We start from the raw sequence: 18,017 nt of genomic DNA, 5'->3' as shown, positions 1-18,017 counted from the left end.
AAAATTAAATTAAAAATGCAAAATACAATGTACTCATAATTTTTATTCATAAAAATATACTCAAAATTTGCAATATACACTACAGATTTAAATTTTGTATAATTAAGGGTATATCTAAAATAAATTTGGTCAACCTATTTTAAATTTTGAACAAGTCTTTTTTATGTATAAAAAAAACTGTGATACAAAAAAACTCTCTAAAAGTTTTTTTTGGCCGACCAAGAGTAAGGGGTTGTTTGGGATGATCTAAATAAGTGTATTTTTTTGATTTTTTATGAAATATGAATTGAGTTTAGATTAGGTTTAAAGTGATGTGTTAGAGAGATGATGTGACTTAAATAAGATGATATAACTTAAATAGGGTAGTGACTTTTTGAATTTTTTCAAACATGCCAAACTAACACTAAATTACAGTACTATCCCTGTGCTGAAATTGGTGTATTTGGTTAAGCCAAGTAAAAAGGGAAAATTAATAAATGTAAGTAAATGGCCACATTGGGTGTTTTTGGTCTTTTCAAATCCTCCTCTCTGGTTATGACTGTAATTATAGAGAAAAACAAGGGCATTTAGCTAATGTCTCCTATATAAATACACTCTCACCCCACGCATTCCTCCTCCTTGGTAGTCATATTCTCTCTCCTCCTCCTCCTCCCCTCCTCTCTTTCTCTCTCTCTCTCTCTCTCTCTCTCAACTGTTTTTTTTTTTTTTTCTTCTCTCTCTCTGTCTCCCCTTTTGTGGCCGTGAATCAGTGGTGGCGCTACCACCAACCACCACCTCCAACCACCGTCTAGGGCCCAGATTTAGGTCACTGATCCAATTTTTATTCACTGTATCCCTATATCTGTATCTATCTCCACTCTATCCCTTTCTGTTTTTTCCCCCAATAAAAATCATTTGCCAAACAAAATTTTCTAATTTACCCATTTTGCCCCTACCCGTTCTCATTTTCTGCCCTTGGCAAATACCCTCCGACGTCTTTTTCCCTTATTCCAAAAATATATTATAAAAAAGAGAAGAGAGAGAGACTATCATACTTTGTACATTTGGAAGTTCTGGTACAATTGATGGTTTGGGAGCTGACGTGGCATGCATCGAGCGAGGCATGAGTACGGCAACAACGATGATGAGCAATCAGCACCGTCGATTAGTAACGCCTGTTGTGGGCGTGGTGGGCCCTCCGTCAAATAAGCGCAAGGAGAGAGACGGTTTTAACGTTCCAAAACCGTCAGTTAAGAAGCCAGCTAGGCCCGCTATCCCCGGCTCGGAGTCGCTGGCTCCAAAAAAACCGCCTGAGCCGGATTCGAGTAATCAGCTCCTAGCCGGGTACTTAGCTCATGAGTTTCTCACCAAGGGTACTTTGTTTGGTCAGCAGTGGGATCCGGCTCGAGCTGAGGCAGTGGCTGTGTCAGCCGAGTCGAGGAGGATGAAGTCGGCGGCTAGTTGTAGCCAGAGAGAGAAAGGGAAAGCCGAGCCGCGGGTGGAGAAGTATGAGAGGTACGTAGAAGTAGCAGATCTACTGAAGACAGATGGGGCCCACTTGCCAGGCGTCGTCAACCCTAGCCAACTCGCTCGTTTCCTACAGATGTGATGCGTACTCTCGCACACGTGGAACAAGCTCATTGGTCTGTACTTGATCCTTTTTAAACAACACCACCAAATATTTTTCTTTTTCATTTTCAGTTTTGTTCTCCAAATCAAGGTGGTAAGTTGGTGCCTATATGATTCTCTCTCTCTCTCTCTCTCTCTCTCTCTCTCATATATGTATTGGCTTTTTTGTGAATTAATGCTTTTTAGTTTGTCAAAAATGAAAACAAATTTGTATATTGCATGTTTTTTATTTGGGTTTCATGATAATAACCTGCAATGCAACCTCCATGTATTTATATGCATGCATGATTATATTGAAACTTGGTATATACATACCTACTTGAATCAAATTGAAATTTTCAATTTTGTTTGTTGAGGAATTGAAATCACAATTTTCAAAATTTTAAGGGTTTTAAAAATAATAAAAAAAATCTATAAAATCTCATATCTGAAAATATTGAAAAGATATGGATGGGATGCCTTACAAATGTTTCTCCTCCTAATCTTTATTATAAAATGTGTAGTATTGTCAATTTGTTAACCTGCTGTGTTTGGTTGGAGAATTTGAACAGGGATTTAGAAAATGAAAGGAAAAAAAAAAGTAGGTAAAATATGAATAAAATAACTTTATATTTCATCTAGTTTCACATATTTTTTTTTTCCTTTTTCAAATTTCTCCCCAAATTCCCTAACTGTACACAGCTTAAGAATATTTTATATAAATGTGAATGTAATAAAAATTGTATAAACTTTTAAATTATTGAATTTGAAATCTAAGAAGACTTGTTTAAAACTTATTAAAAATATTTTAATCAATTCTATTGGTATGGAATGAAAAGTTTTAGAAATCAAATTTCACTAAACACTCACATGGTGTTTTGTTACCTTCCCCTTTGTGTTCCATGCATAAAAAATTGTCTCCTTTCTTTGATCTTGATTCTTACACGCGCATATATATATATATATATATATAATTTGAATGGGTTTATATATTTTTAAAGCTCGACACTAAACAACATGGTCAATATTTAAAGTAAAAGACTCCACGTATGATTTGAGTTACACATTAATTTTTTTATACATATTTGTATAATTCTTTTTATATTTAAAATATGACTTTCATAAGAGAGACAGAGAGGGCTGATTATTTAATTATTTTCTGACCGTGTCTAGCTTGTTTGGTAATTTGCTCAATGCCCATATTAATCAATTTAATTTTAATTAAATTCTCTTAACCATTTGAAGTCATGTACTGAGACTTTTTTTGAATTAGGTTAAAAGATACTTAACCGTTATATTTGGAATCAAGTGTAGTTGAATTGACCGAGTACTTGAATGATCGTACGTATGAATATATGTACAATTTTTTATTTCAACTGCGTTTAGAAACTTAAAAATTTTAATTTATAGCTAAATAAGCCACTATATATTAATTAAGAATATATAATTTTTAAATTTTTTGTACTTGGGACAATCACCGATATATTTTATTTTAATTTAGGACGCTACATCTCATTTGTATCCTTCCATAGCTGAAAGAAAAAAACAAGTGCCCCACAGATAAAGAAAATGTCTTTTTAAAAGCAAAAAAAAAAAAAAAATTGACTTTTTTTTTTTAATTAAATATTTTAATAACAAAAAGTACTGTCACCTAGTTATGAACCCCCACCCAAAAAAAAATTATAAAAAAAGTTGCAAAATCAAATGTGGTAGATAAGAGCAACCACCCATGATTTACCCGGAAAAAATATGAATAATTTAGAAAAATCAAAAAACACTATTAGCCAATAAAACTGACTTAATTTTTTTTAGAATTTAAAATTATTTTTCAGAAGCAATTTTGCTAATCAAGTTTTCTGAAACATTTGTTTGGTTTGATTTTTTTAAAATTATTTTTAGACGGGTTTTCATTTGTCTTTTGTGATTTTTTTTCATGTTTTAGTTTTTATTTTTTTATGTATATATTTTTTAAATGCATCTAATTTAAATGTTTTTAAAAGGCTAAAAAAGAGACTAAAATATGAAAAAAAAAAATTTATTGAAAACAAAAGAAAAAAACCGTCAAAAAACACACACAAGCTTTTGTTCGGGTTTTCTTATGTTTTTAACAAATTTTTTTTCCTTCATATTTTAGTATTCTTTTAGAAATTTTCATAAGCATATAAATTAGTTGCATATAAAAAATAAAATAAAAAGCTTACTAAAGACAAATAAAAACCTGTCTAAAATCAGTTTTTGAAAATTTAAATCAAACATTTTGCATTAATGAAAATGATACCACATACAGTATGCAATTTTTTGTAAAATAAAAACTTGTCTTTTGTTTTATGAAAACTGAAAACTAAAAAGTGACAGCAAAAATACTTATTTCTTGTTTTGTGGACAAGTTATTTATTTTATTAAAATGCTAAAACAAATGGCTGAGAAATGTGCTAACAAACAAAACATGCATTGCAGAATTATACATTTGGTTGAACACTTCTAGTATTGCTATCATCCAAGTAAAAAGTTGTCAAAGACAAACACAGAATAGTTGTCAAAGACGTACATGATCATCACCTCCCCTCCCCTACCCAAAATAAAAAATAAAATAAAATACAAAAGAGGAGAAGAAAGAAAACCTGTTTTCAAGCTGGTTTACATATCCTTAGTTGAAGCCTGTGCTCGAAGATTATCGCTGTAGATGCAATTACCTTCCTTATTCTCCTTCCTTAAAGCTGTTCGACGCATTTAAAGGATATATAATTATAAGATGGCTAGTAAAGAAGACGAGCAATAATAAGCTGAAAGGGGATTAGCATATACCTAGGCTTGAGCTGAAACGGTGGAGACAAGGCTTCATCATTAATCCACGAAGGCTTTTTTGCATTATAGTAAAAATGTGCAATCATGAGAACCAACTCATCTGCTGTTCGAATCTCTGCGTATGGAGACCACTCTTACATAAACAGTACGGCAAGAACAACGCTATGTTCATTGATTTCCAAACAAATATTTATCCAAAAAAATTTTGAATTCCAAACAAAATGCCATGAATAATACCTTTCTCCCTGTATAAGATCTTGTTGCCCCGCAAAAACAAAATTTGTGGACAATCTCTAACTTTAAGCGCATAGGCTAAATCCCTCTCGATGTTGATGTCTATCTTAATGGTCTAGTTTGAGGAGACACAAGGTAGTCAGAAATGATATATAACTACAGGGCAAAACAGTGGAGTAAATTCAAAGGTCAACAAGTGTGCTTAAGTAGTAAACAATGAAATACAGAAAATTGAAAGAAAACATGTGAGAAGTTCACAGTACCCGAGGAGGCAATCGATCTTTGGCACCCAAGTAAACCTTGATTGCTTTCTCTAGTTCCTTCAAAACCTTCCAGTTATCAGTCGCCCTACATAGACAATATGGTGAGCAACATATGGTACTTGAATATAATAACCTCATTCTAATGTTGAAGCTCCTTTCCAGACACATTTAAACATTTCCATGTCTCAAAAAAAATAATTAATTAAAAGCACTTATTCAGATGCAAAAAATGAACACACACTCAGGACTTGGGAGTATAATCTAAAAGCATTTCAAGAACAACTGCCTACCAATTGACGGTGCCTAAAATTCCACTATAAAGACTGTAAAAAAATTGTAATAACCCGACCCTCATATATGCTTTACATCCCTAATTATATGAGTAATTACATGTCTAATGTGAAATTTTACGTGGAGTTGTGCTTTACATACATGAATTATTTAATTATGATATTATATCTGTTGGTTATTCGAGAAAATCTGTTAAATTAAGACGTTTGGATTTGAAATTGAAAGCCTTAGAAGCGCAATATTCCGAAATTGACCTTACATTCATGATTAGCATGATTTTTAGGACATAATATATATTTTCGCGAAAATCTGATCCGTAATGAATTAATTGGTGTAATTTAGGGCCCATCAACTTAACTAATGAAACTTAGTAGAAATAAGGAATATATGTATGACTCTAGATGACTTAGTGGAGGCAACTCTAAATATCTCCTGATAGAGATTGAAGAAGAGAGAGAGAGAAAGAGAAGAGATCAAACAAGATTTGGGGATTGAAGAACTTGCTAGGGGGATTTGAAGAATACAACCTAAAGTGAGTATAGATCATACTAGTAAACTCTCAATTCCTCTTCAATTAGTTTGAATTGAGCTTTGAAATGAAGCATCATCCATGAAAACTAGGGTTATTATTGTGAATAATTAAGTTGCATGAATGATCATGTATCTCTTGGATGTGTGTGACGGAAAACTTGATCCCTCTATGTTATGTTTAATTTGCTTTGGATTGAGAGAAATTGTGCCTAATCTTGCCCTTTTGCATGCTTGAACTCATGTGAAAATGAATACATACTTATATGTATATACAAATATATACCTATATAATGAAAATAAGGGAATCATGGAAATTGGAGGTGTAAAGGCTCAAATAAAACAAGTCTTGGTCTTAATGAGCTAGAATTTCATGTTTATGTGTTTATATGATATGTTTTCAAGGTAATTTTCACTTGATTTTGGCCATGTAACTATCCCTTGTAAGCTTTGAATTGTTGAAGTTTCGGACAGAAAAACAGGGCCAGGACCACACGTGCGGGAACACAGCCGCACGTGCGGGACTCATAGCCGCACTTACGGAAAATAGGGGTAAGAGACTGATCTACACTGCAACAAAAGCACGTGCGGCACACCTGCCCGCACGTGCGGTTAAAGCTGAAAAATTCTGTTCATTTCTTTCGCTCTGTTTGACCCTTAGAATGTGTTAATATGTCCATTTGATGTTTCTATGATGCATTTAATTACATGGAACTTAGCGAATCGAACATTTGAGAAATAAGAGGAAACGAAGGAAAGTGATGAACTTACGAATTGTGTGCTATGTGTAGGGCACATATAGGAGGGGACCATCGTTCATCCGCATCATAGAGAGTGATAGTAGTGTAATGGCATATTTCATTTACGTATTGTATTCATATGTGTTATTCGATACCTTATTCACTCTTTCAGTAAATAACTTATGTTATATGAGTTATATTTGATAGAACAGTTGGAATAATTGAACATTGGCATATGAGAAATGAACCCGAGGTCATTTTGTTTTGCTATTGTATCGGACCCAAGGCCGTTTTGCCATTGTATCGGGCCCAAGGCCGTTTTGTATTCCGTTGGGCATAAGGCCGTTTTGCTATTATATTGGGCCCAAGGCCATTTTGTATTCCGTTGGGCCTAAGGTTGTTTTGCTATTATAATGGACTTAAAGCCATTCTGTATTACGTTGGGCTTAAGGCTGTTCTGTCTTGTATGGGCCCGAGGTCGTTCAGAAAAGAAAATAAGAATAAGATCAACTTGTTATTTATGAAAATGCACTGCTAAATTATGCTTGTACTCTTAATATGTTGTATTGCTATCATTCACTGAGTTTTGCTCACTCCACTTTTATGAATATTTTGCAGGTAATCAGCCCGCGGGACATCTTTAGGTCAGCCCAGGAGCCTTTTGCTGGACCCTTTTTGTTGAGTCACCCGAAGTGACTCTTTTGTTTTACTTTTGGGAAATCCATGATGGCATGTTCGTCGGTATTTGGGGAGATAGATATATGTATATAGTGTCAATACTTAACTCTTGGGTTGTTACCCTTTTTCAAATTCAGTGAATGTGAATGGTGTATGGTATGTTATGTACTTATGTATGGTAACGCATTAAGATCCTGGCATGTAGACACAACTCAATGGATGTTTTGTTCTGCTATTATTTTTGCTTCGGTTCAGAGGCCCCAATATTGAGTAAAACTTAAGATGATAAGGTTAAGGCCTGATGTCAGGCCGGTCATGCCCAAACTTTTAGGGGCAGGTTTGGGTCGTGACAAAAGATCATATTCAAGCACCCAATTTCAATAGTTTAAATGAGTAATTGTTTATTATTGATGCACAAATATACACAGATATATGTAGATGCCCACAAACAAAGAGCATACACCAGTCCCAAGTCCCATGTGCATATTGCAAATATTAGTTTCCATAAGTTAATTTTATTCAATTTTCCACTTGCATGTAATGAATGCATGTTGTAAAGGTAAATGAAAAAAACTGTCGTAAACATGTCTCTTTAATTCAAATTTCAAAGATAACGTGTGCTTCAATGATTCTTGACACAGAAAAACAATAACACAGATAATTAACAATAGACTTACCTGTTATATCTTTCGAAAACAAGAACAATTAGTGGGCTAGGATGGAAGGCAAAGCTCTCCCATTCCAGACAATTTATCTCCTTAACCCAATTATCATCCATCTCTCCCTCCCAATCAATCTCAACACCATCTTCCCCAACGACGTTCTTGATTGGGTGCTCCTCAAAGTACTCTGATGCTCTAATTCCCCAGCCTACATCAGCATCTAGTGGCCAATTTGGACTTTCCTCCTCAACCACTGTCTTCTTTCTTCCGTTACCACTTTCATCCGCCACCTCCTCCTCCTCCTCCTCGTCATCATCACTGCTGCCATCAGAATCATTCTCATCGTTAACTCTGTCCTTCATAATATTATCCTTATTCTCCAAAATTTCAGAATTCTGCTCTCTGATTGATCTAAATGTCTGTTCAAGTGAATCACGCACAAAATCTTCAACTGCAGCTGCTTCACTTCTGCGACCACGCCGGGGCTTTTTTGGGATTGTAGTGGGAAATATCCCACCAGGATTTTCATTTTCATTTTGGGGAACTTTGGTTTTCTGGCGTCGAGTTCTTGTTTTAGGTTTGGAATTAAGGTTTGGGCGAGGATCAGATTCAGAGCTTGAATCAGAATTCTTTGCATTGGCAAAACAAGTTAGAGGTTTTAGAGAGCAATTGAGATTTATATGAGAGGAGAAAAGAAATTTCAAACATCGATTAGGTCTAGGAATGGGGTCAAGGATTTGGTTGTAGGTAAAGGATGGTGACAAAGAGAGAAAATCAAGTTTATGGTTCACTGCAGAAAGAAACATCTTTTCCCTTGACTAGCTTGAAAAAACATAAACCTTTATGCCATCTCTAGAGAAAATACAGATTTAAATGCAAGGAGCGGCTCAAAGTCAAGCATTAGAAACCCGTTGGTACAGAGAAAGCAGTTTTCCACTCCTGAATCCTGATACAGATTGGTGAAAATTAAATTTCCAAAGGGATAGCTCAATATACGCTTGTTAAATAGGCAATTAACACAATTAAAATTCTTTTTGAGGCCAATAATCAACACTTCTAGCAATTGCACAGGTTTCTGGCATCGTAAACATAAACTTGATGTTAGGAGAAAAAGTGTGGATCTGGCAGAAACATGTTTTCGCAAAGCACTCTCGTTCTTGATGCACAATTGCACACTATAATAACCAATGACATTTAATAAGCGACAAAATTGTACAGCGACTAACTGCAGCAAAACTTGTAAGAAAAGATGGGCTATCCACTCCTCTTATTTGACAAAAAAAAAAAAAAAAACAACAACAACATTTATAACGTGAGTAATAGGGGCAGGTAACTACTAATTTTATCTCCTTTATCTCTAATGGAGAGATGTTGCAATAAAAAAAATATTTCTCTCCATTTGTCTCCAACTAGCTATCCAAACAGGTGATTTGGGAAGAGAGAGACACCCTTTTATTTTCTTCTCTCCAAATAACCCAATCCAAATGGACTGTAAGTGATGTCATACACCATAATATAGTAGTTGCAACCAAAAAAACGACACATAGGCATGCCCAAAGTCCGCAAACAAACGTCGTATGTTAACAATCTATAACTTTGAATCATGCTATCTATATATATACACATAAAAAATGAAAACCCAATTAATAATCTTTAGCTTTGGGCATTATATTGAACCACAAAGAATCAACGGTTGCGAAGAGTAAATCACAGTTTCGTTTTTCAACTTAATAGTACTAGCACTTTAATGCTAGCAAAGTCACTCAAATTTTCTTTTTTTTGAAAAATGAAACAAAACAAATGAACTAATGAACATGTTTAGTTGTCCTCAGCCAACTGGTAATAGACATAAGCATAAAAGTTGAGTTGATTTGGAAGTGGCAAAGAATCGAACATGTGATGTGCGTGCTTGCGCATGAGCAAAACCCTCGTTAACCCACATAATAGTAGTCTAATTACACCGTTAGAGATAGAGAGAGGGTTTACCTGTAGTGTTGGGTCGTAGAAGCTTGGTTGCGCCGCTTGTGACTGCGAGGAAAGTTTCCTTCTTTGGCTTCTTTTTATTTTTATTTTTTGGTAAAACGGCTTCTTTTTAACTCTACTGGGTAGAGAGAGAGGGAAAAGAATGGACTTGTGCTTGGTTAGTGCTGAAGGTGCAAAGGAAAAGAAACCACTATTATTTATGTGGCGAAACTCGAAAGAAAATAAGGAAAAAAATGTTTCTGCTTGGTAGATTTTAAAAGCTGTCTTTTTAAAAAATTTTGACTAATTTAAAATATAATATTGTATTTGGTAAAATTGAAATTATCAGATTATAACTTATTTAAAAATATTTTAACTTATATTTCAAAGTTGCTCAGGGATGCTTAATTGAACAGCTTAAGCGCACAGTTGATTGGGGGAGGCTGAAATGACTTAAATGTCCCTCCAAAACTTCAACAATTACGGAATTGCCACTATATAAACCCTCTTCTATGTTGCCCTAGCACGCTCCTCTCCTCTCACACTCTCCTCTCCTCTTCTCATTTCCTCTTTGGCAACCGACGATGATCCTCCATATCCTCCAACATCAGCCGATCGAACTCCTCCACATCTCCAACATCAGCCTATTGAACTCCTTTACTCCCTATTTTCCGTTGGTCTGCACCAAAAATGTAAGATTTCATGCCCTTTGTTTGTTATATATATATATACACAATGAGTTAGGTTTTTTTTTTTGGTTGCTCTGTGTGTGCGAGTTGTTATTGACCTCTCTCTTCTCCCTCTCTCTCTCTCTCTCCCTTTCCCTTTTGTAGCTCGACTTTTCGTGCTCCCTTTCGGAAGACAAATAAGCCTTACAGCATCGAACTCCCGCAGTTCTGAATCTAATCTCACAAGTGTAATGTGAAATAGATAATCACCAAAGAGTCCAAATTCGACAAATCTTTTGGAAAATCGATTTTGAATCAAATTGCTAAAAATGGACTACTTTGCCAGATACAGAGTCGCCACCTAAATATTTTTTGGAAAAATTTAGGAAACCCATGATTCATGCCAAAGGCCACGTGTCCGTCATCACCAAAATTGTTTCGGCTCGAGAACTTAGGTACGAGAGGGGAATGTCATGAATTGAGCACCCTCGTTCGTCCGATCAAAGATCGGCCTCTACTAATCATGATATGAATCTTATTTACATTATATGCTCTTGTTTCGGTTTATTTAGGCTAGCATTACTATGTGATGCACACATACACATGTACTAAATTGCAAAAATTGAAATACTTGATTTCATGTTTGTTTTGAAATTTGTTTCGAATATGTACCACTTGAAAAAGTGATCGCATATGAACATTACTCAAATTATTCCAATTCAAGCAACTAGCCTTCATCCACAGGCATTCAAGCAGTTTATCATTTAAGCGCTTAGCCTTATGGCAAGCATGCTTTGACATGGTAACACTAACATACAATGCAATATGCTAAAGCAAATAAAAGCTCACCTAGTACTCCAAGCCAAAAAATATGAAAGAGTTAGAACAATGCATGATCCTAACTATGCAATATGACTAATGCAATACATGCGATATGCAATGACTAGGCTCGGCTACTAATACGACATATGAGGCAATTTGATAGCATGCGGTCTAAGCACGTATTCAAAGAAGTATTTAAACTAACAATGCAAGTTAGAATGATGAATCGAGCCTCGGTGCAGGCAAAACAAGTGGGTGCAAACATGGAGAACGCTAATCAAAACATGATGTTCTAATTTAACCATCGTAAACAGTTAAATAAAAAGGAAAAAGACGTGGGGTTGGAAGACATACACATTATTACAATGTTGCACCCTCACACAGGAGGGTTCGAATGAATAAACTAGCTAACTAATTAAAGCTAAGCTAATTAAGTAATTATTACAAACTCAAATGAATAATTTAGCTAAACTACTTAATTAATTATTACAAGACAAAATTAGCTAACTAAGTGAACTAATTAATGAATACAACATGAAAAGAGTGCTAAGCTAGCTATTCTAGTTACTTCACCTCGGGAAACGAGGAATGCTTATGCATGCACGGACTTTCTACCCCCAAAAAATAACTATTTCTACTGCCAGATGCATTTGTTGCATAGTAGAACACTTGCACTGATTTCCACTTCAGAACTTGTTCTGTTCTGCTTCAAAAGTACACTGTTAGATTTTGCATAGGTGGCCGGCAGAAGGGGCCTGTCGGCCACTGATGACTGGATTGTCCTACTGTAATAGAAAATAAACAGAACAGGGACAGGGTATTTTCAAGGGTTTGTTTGCACAATTTACCCCTCCTTATCATTTGAACAGCTCAAAGGAGTAGTAAGTTTGATTTACAAACCACCAATGAATGCAACTTCATTGCATGATGGCTTATGAACCAAGTGTGCAATTTTAATGAATGCAACAAAATAAGACTCTCAAAACCACCTCCCTATCTTGAATGATCAAGGGGAGTAGTTGACAATGAATCTTAAACCGTTTTCATCACTAATGAGTATGAAATGACTTAAGACTCAAAGGGTTCAATTAATGTTCGATTGAACCCGAACTAAATTATTATCTTGCTCTTTTTCATTCACCAATTTTATTATTCCATTTTAATTACCTCTCAATTCTTTAATCAATTAAGTCCACAAGTGAATTTAAATCCTCTAATGGAAAGAGGGCTCAAACCAAGTGTTGCTTTGGGCATGAAGAGACATCATACTGTTGGTAATGAACCCCTAAAGGGATTAAACCATTAAGCATGACACTCTAATCTCATGCTTAAACAAACAAATAATTTGAAACTACTTTCAAAGCAAAGAAAAAGTCAAGAAATGAGGGAGGTTGCAGAGGTGATTAAAGGTGAGAACAAGTAAGAAAAGTACCAAATAAATGCGATCAACTCAAATAAGGTGGTGTCTAAAGCCTAAAACACCAAACTCATGAGGACCATTACATTACAAGTATGTAATATAAGGCTCAAATGCAATGAACATTTAAAAATAGTCCTAAAACAGTGCTAAATAAGTCCTAAAACATGCTAGAATTAAGACAAAAATAGCTAGAATAATAGGCTAAAACATAGAATATGCTAGGCTAGTAAGCAAAACACAAGGAGGGGAGGCTAAACCCCCTAATTTTGGATTTCAAAACATGATTTTAGCCATTGAAATAACTTTGAAAATTAGTGTTTAAAAGCTCAAAAAAAAAGTTAGTGTAATGGTGGGAAACACAAGGGTAATGGCCTTGAAAGCAAGGTGTGAAGAAGGGTGAACCACCCCTCAACCTTTATTGGCCTTAAAACCTAAGTTTCAGCCCAAAAATATAGAGTTTTTACAGCCCAAAAACAGTGGAAAAACAGTAAGAAAAATAGTGATTAAAGCAAGTAGAGAAGCAAAGCTTTATACCTCTTAAAGAGAAGAACCATTCTAGGCAACAAATCAAGGAAAACACACCCTCAAGAGCTCAAAGAAGGCTCACAGATACCTTAACTTGAAGATGGAGAGGTTTGGTTAAGGGTGTATAGGCAAAGGTGAAGAGTGTATAGGCAAAGGTGAAGAAATTTGCAAGAGAAAGAGAGAATTGTAGAGAGAGAGGAAAAATTTTGCTCCAAAATTTTTCTAACCTCCAGAGTAAGAGGGGAGGTCCTTTATATATAAAGAAACATGAACCTCCCTCAGAAACATCTATCCATACACGTGGACGTAGATGCATGCATCTGTGCAGATAGTTGGCAGAAAATATCTACAAAACACATTGGTGGCCGGTAGGCCACATTAGTGGTTGGCAACTAGAAACAATGGTCGACAGCCAATAAAAGGGGCCGACAGGCCACAAAAGGTTGCAAGCTTGAAAATCTCTGGTTTTGGTCAAAAAATAAGACAACAGGGGTGTAAGATTTGAAGGCTCAAAGTTGTGGCATTCCGCTGAGGACTTCGAGCACTTATTAAGCATATGCACTCATCATTGGGTGTACAAGCAGTGATGTCCAAGTCATAAGGACGGTCAAAAATGGGATGCCTACAGTTGCTCCTCTTTGACAGAACTCGGAGTCATGAAATGACGTGAGTGAATGTCAAACTCGAAGATGACCCATTTTGACAAGGTCGTAAGACTTGGACAAACAATCAAGACATAAATAAAATGATTGCACCAGCTGGCTGCCTACGTATCTCTTTGCAAGGAATCAAACTAACGTAGTTCCGGGGTAAGATGCAAATGATATACATGAAGAAAATTTTGAAAGCAGGACTCACACGATTTGCGAAGCCGACTATTCTGAAAACTCATGAGCATGCACGATGATGCAATAAGCAATAACAGAGGCAATAAGCAATAACAAGATAACAACACATGAATGAGCAGTTTCAAGCTTAAAACCAACACAGGTTCTCTGCAAAAAGATCTAAAACACACTTTGACCACGCCAAAACACGAGACGAGGAAAGAAAACACATCTCAGGGTTGTGCCTCGTGCTTCTTGAGAAACTGAGAAACCACTCAGGCTCGCGCTTCACGCATCCCGAGATAAAACACGCCCAAGGTCGCGCTTCACACGTCTTGAGAAACAAGAGAAATTGCTCGGGCTCGTGCTTTACGCGTCTCGAGATAAAACATGCCCAGGGTCACGCTTCACGTGTCCTGAGAAACAAGAAAATCGCTTGGGCTCGCGTTTCACGCATCCCGAGATAAAACACGCCCAGGACTACGTTTCACGCGTCCTGAGATATAAGAAAACCGCTCGGGCTCGCGCTTCATGCATATCGAGATAAAACACGCCCAAGGTTGCCCTTCATGCGTCCTGAGATATAAGAAAAACAATTTGGGGCCACGCTTCATGTGCCTCAAGATAAAAGCAAAACCGCTCAGGGTCGCGCTTCATACGTCTTGAGATAAAAAAGAAACCACTCGGGCTCGCACTTCACGTGTCCCGAGATAAAACACGCCTAGAGCCGCGCTTCACGCGTCTTGAGATAAATAACAAAAGATGCAAAGAGGAATGAACAAGTGCGATAGGTGCACAAAGTGAACAAGTCAATACAGCGACACTGCATTTTCCATGTAAGATAGACAACTGACGTGTGATGTTAATTGAAAGCATGTTCTATGCAAGAAACAAGAGCATATTCTATGCAAAACTAAGAGCATATTCTATGCAAAATTGACAGCACGTTCTGCGCATGAATCATAAATGATGTAGGACACATATGCAGCATACGTATATGTGAAAATTCACATTCTATGCATTAGAAGAGAACAAAGACATAATTTTGACAAAACGAATAAAACGATATCCGGTGACAACTTCCGATTTACCTTTCGGAGGAATTGCAACATGTTCAGAAGGATACACCTTGTTCACAGTAGCAAGTGGGACACGTTCACACACCGGAACGTAGCTGCGAGCTTTCAAAACAAAACCTTTCATACACTACTTAGGAAGAAGAAGCACAAAACAGCACCAAGAACCACCTGAGAGCCACCGGCCACCAAAAAACCTTGCCGGCCACCAATGTGGCTTGCCGGCTATAGATGGTGGCTTACTGGCCACTGATGGCAAATTTGGGGCAAATCGGTCTTTTTGGCTCGGGTCTTTAAGTATACATCTCAAGGCTTCATTTCTTCACTTCTCCAAGCTCGAAAATCCTCTCCCCCTCTCTCTAGGTACTTTCTCTCTCTAGATCTGTGCTTTATACGCATTTTCTAATGCCCCATGCACACTTTTTTTGTAAACCCTCTTGGTTCTCTATATCTTGAACAGATCAGATTTTGATTTTGTTCTTTTTCTCCATTTTTACCACTTTAGGATTGTTCCCCTCGAGTTTCTCTTGGGCTTCGTGAACTTTTCCGGGTTTTGACTTTTTTTCTATTTTCTCTCTCCTAGGGTTGACTTTTTCCAAGTTTACCCTATTTTCTTTGTTTTTCTTCATTTTTCACCTATTTTTCACCTACTTTCCAGATGGCGGATGAGATTCTTCATGACGAAGCTCTTCCCAAGATTCCACCTGTGCTTCCACCTATAGTCGAGGTAGAGCTAGCAGTTGCTGAGGCTAGCGGGGCAACAGAGGACACGGAGCCTGACCTTGAGGCGCTAGAGTTTGAGCCAGAGCCATTATCATTGAGAGTGCGACACTTCAATCCGACAACATATTATCTCTGCACACATGTATTACCGCCTGGAGGCATTAGACGTTTCAGTAATTTCGCTCGCGGCATACCAGAGGACCTCCTGTTGAGGGAGTTGGCCTCTCACTTTTCATCCAGAGCTACTGAGGTATGAACTCTGTTTTGACGCATTCCTGCTTTTCTCTTAACTGCATTTCTTGCACTGCCTTTCATCTGCTTGCTCTTTCATTACTGCCTGATTCATTTTTTTTCTCTGCCACAGGAAGACTCCCGTGCCTACAGGGGGTACGGAACGACGGCGGCGGCGAGGGACTAGTATGATGAGCTCCCTGTCGGGGTCCATGACATTGTCGATGAGGCTGGCTCCAGCCTTTTCTGCTCCAAACTGACACGCGTCATAGCGAGCCACCCTCTTCTCAGAGCGCTAGTGGAGAGGTGGTGGGACACTACCAGCTCATTCCACCTCTCTACTGCTAGGGAGACGATGATGACTCCCTATGACTTTACCATGATCATAGGCCTAGGAGTAAGGGGTGATCCGATTCCTTTTGACACAGACATGGGTGAGTGGGAGTTGTTTGGATTGACCTGTTAGGAGTGCGCCCACCTCTATACCGGCCAACCATGGTTAGATACAGTTAGTTCGCCGAGTAGTTTCGCGGGAGTGAGCTCGAGACACTAGAGGAGATGGAGCAGTATGCTCAGGGCTTCCTGATGTTTGTTCTCGGTACCAGCTTGTTTTCGAACAGGTGAAACACCGTGGGTTTATATCTGCTGAGTGCCCTAGTGACCCTTTCTTGGGTTCGATTCTATGATTGGGGCGGAGCTGGCCTCACTACCCTTTACGGCTACATGAGCTCCACTTTCCGCTTGAGGGGAGAGCGAATCAGAGGCTACTGGCGAGCCTGAGAGGTATGCATTTCAGTTCCCTCTTTGCACTTTATGCTTTCTATTTTACATTTTCTGCTTTATATATGTTCAACACTTGTGCTTTCTGCTTTGCACTTTCTGTATCTGTTCATACTGTTAATAACCTCGCTACCCTTTCCTTACAACTATGGGTTTATGCATATTTTCCAATCTTTGTTCCAGAACCTATGGAGGAGCTCTCTCTTATTGTCCCTTATTCGAGACGATATGATGGTCGGTGTTGACGCTTGAGTCGTGAGACTTCTGCCTTTTTCTACCATTACTTTGATACAGTGGCTGCCCACGAGGTAACTCGAAACTTATAATCATTTTTGCTTTACTACTGCACTAATTCACACTTTGGCAACTGGCGTCAACTAACAATCTGTACATTCTTTGTTTGCAGATCACGTGGCAGCCTTGGGTGATGATGTCGATCGGAGTGAGACCAATATGCGGAAGCTTGGGGCACATCGCGCTTCCGGATTCTGTTAGAGGGCCCAGTCTGTCGAGCTTAGTTTTTGAGCGAGGGATTTATTCGCCAGACTGTGGGCCTGCTTGTCCAGTCGTTCCGATGCCACCTCCAGAGTCTATAAGGACAGCGGATAGCCTATATGTTGACGCAGTCATTCAGTTCATGGTAGGCCTAGACGCTGATTTCTTTAGAGGAGAGGGCAATTACATGACATTTATTCAGACCCACCTTATGCCTCCTCTGACGGCCGCTCACATAGACGAGGGAGCAGGGGCTCCTGTGGCAGGTGAGGTGACTTGGGTGACTAGGGTCCATACTAGAGGGGCTCTCCCTGTTGAGTAGGTTATCCATTGACCAGAGCTTCCCACTGCGCTTATGTGTTGGCGGTCAATTGGAATTGCTTATCAGATTCCGATCAAGCCAACCAAGGCAGGGCACGAGTTTGTCGGAGTTCAAGGCATAGACCTGTAATAACCTCGACCCCAGATTAACGTTAATTCGTGCTTAGTTAAGCCTAACAATAATTTAGGAAGGATTTGGAACTGATTTGCATGAGTATTGCATGATTTTTGTGTTTACATCTGTTAGGCGTAGAAATATCTGTTCATGTTTTAGTTTTGAATTGCGAATTGAAAGCCTTATCGGCGCCCGATTTCGAAATTGACTTGATATATGTGCTAGCTAGGATTTATAGAATTTTATGGTAAATTTAATTAAAAT

At 37.7% G+C, this 18,017-nt stretch overlaps 1 protein-coding gene and 1 long non-coding RNA gene across 4 annotated transcripts; one reads left to right on the top strand and one right to left on the bottom strand.

The window, feature by feature from the left end:
* Positions 1–614: 614 nt before the first annotated feature.
* Positions 615–7,361, top strand: LOC114313126 (uncharacterized). The gene is made up of 2 exons (XR_014351460.1): positions 615–1,622; positions 7,067–7,361. It is a non-coding gene; the product is annotated as an uncharacterized LOC114313126 (long non-coding RNA).
* Positions 4,054–10,041, bottom strand: MRL7 (polyadenylate-binding protein 2-binding protein). 3 transcript variants are annotated; one of them, XR_014351459.1, is made up of 6 exons: positions 9,775–10,010; positions 7,804–8,734; positions 4,890–4,974; positions 4,630–4,782; positions 4,393–4,507; positions 4,054–4,304 (listed from the first exon to the last, which is right to left on the bottom strand). XR_014351459.1 is itself a non-coding variant. In XM_028259458.2 (6 exons), exons 2-6 carry the CDS (start codon positions 8,592–8,594, stop codon positions 4,286–4,288), a joined length of 1,122 nt encoding a protein of 373 aa, XP_028115259.2. In that variant the 5' UTR covers positions 8,595–8,734; positions 9,775–10,041; the 3' UTR covers positions 4,054–4,285. The 3 variants fall into 3 exon arrangements, 2 of the variants coding, with proteins under 2 accessions (XP_028115259.2, XP_028115250.2); XM_028259458.2 differs by having other exon boundaries at positions 4,630–4,741; positions 9,775–10,041; XM_028259449.2 differs by having other exon boundaries at positions 4,393–4,525; positions 4,630–4,741.
* Positions 10,042–18,017: the final 7,976 nt, after the last annotated feature.

Source organism: Camellia sinensis, chromosome 14 (genome assembly GCF_055761805.1).
Source record: "Camellia sinensis isolate YWXY chromosome 14, ASM5576180v1, whole genome shotgun sequence".
NCBI classification, from domain to species: Eukaryota; Viridiplantae; Streptophyta; class Magnoliopsida; order Ericales; family Theaceae; genus Camellia; species Camellia sinensis.
Note: the sequence above shows the minus strand (reverse complement) of the source record. Positions and strands in the feature narration are given on the sequence as shown.

Excerpts from the sequence above, each read along its gene's own strand:
- MRL7 (XM_028259449.2), bottom strand. The coding sequence starts at position 8,594 with ATGTTTCTTTCTGCAGTGAACCATAAACTTGATTTTCTCTCTTTGTCA. Across the intron at positions 4,975-7,803 it reads GTTTTCGAAAGATATAACAG|GGCGACTGATAACTGGAAGG; the intron begins GTAAGTCTATTG and ends TTGTCTATGTAG. Across the intron at positions 4,742-4,889 it reads AAGATCGATTGCCTCCTCGG|ACCATTAAGATAGACATCAA; the intron begins GTACTGTGAACT and ends TCCTCAAACTAG.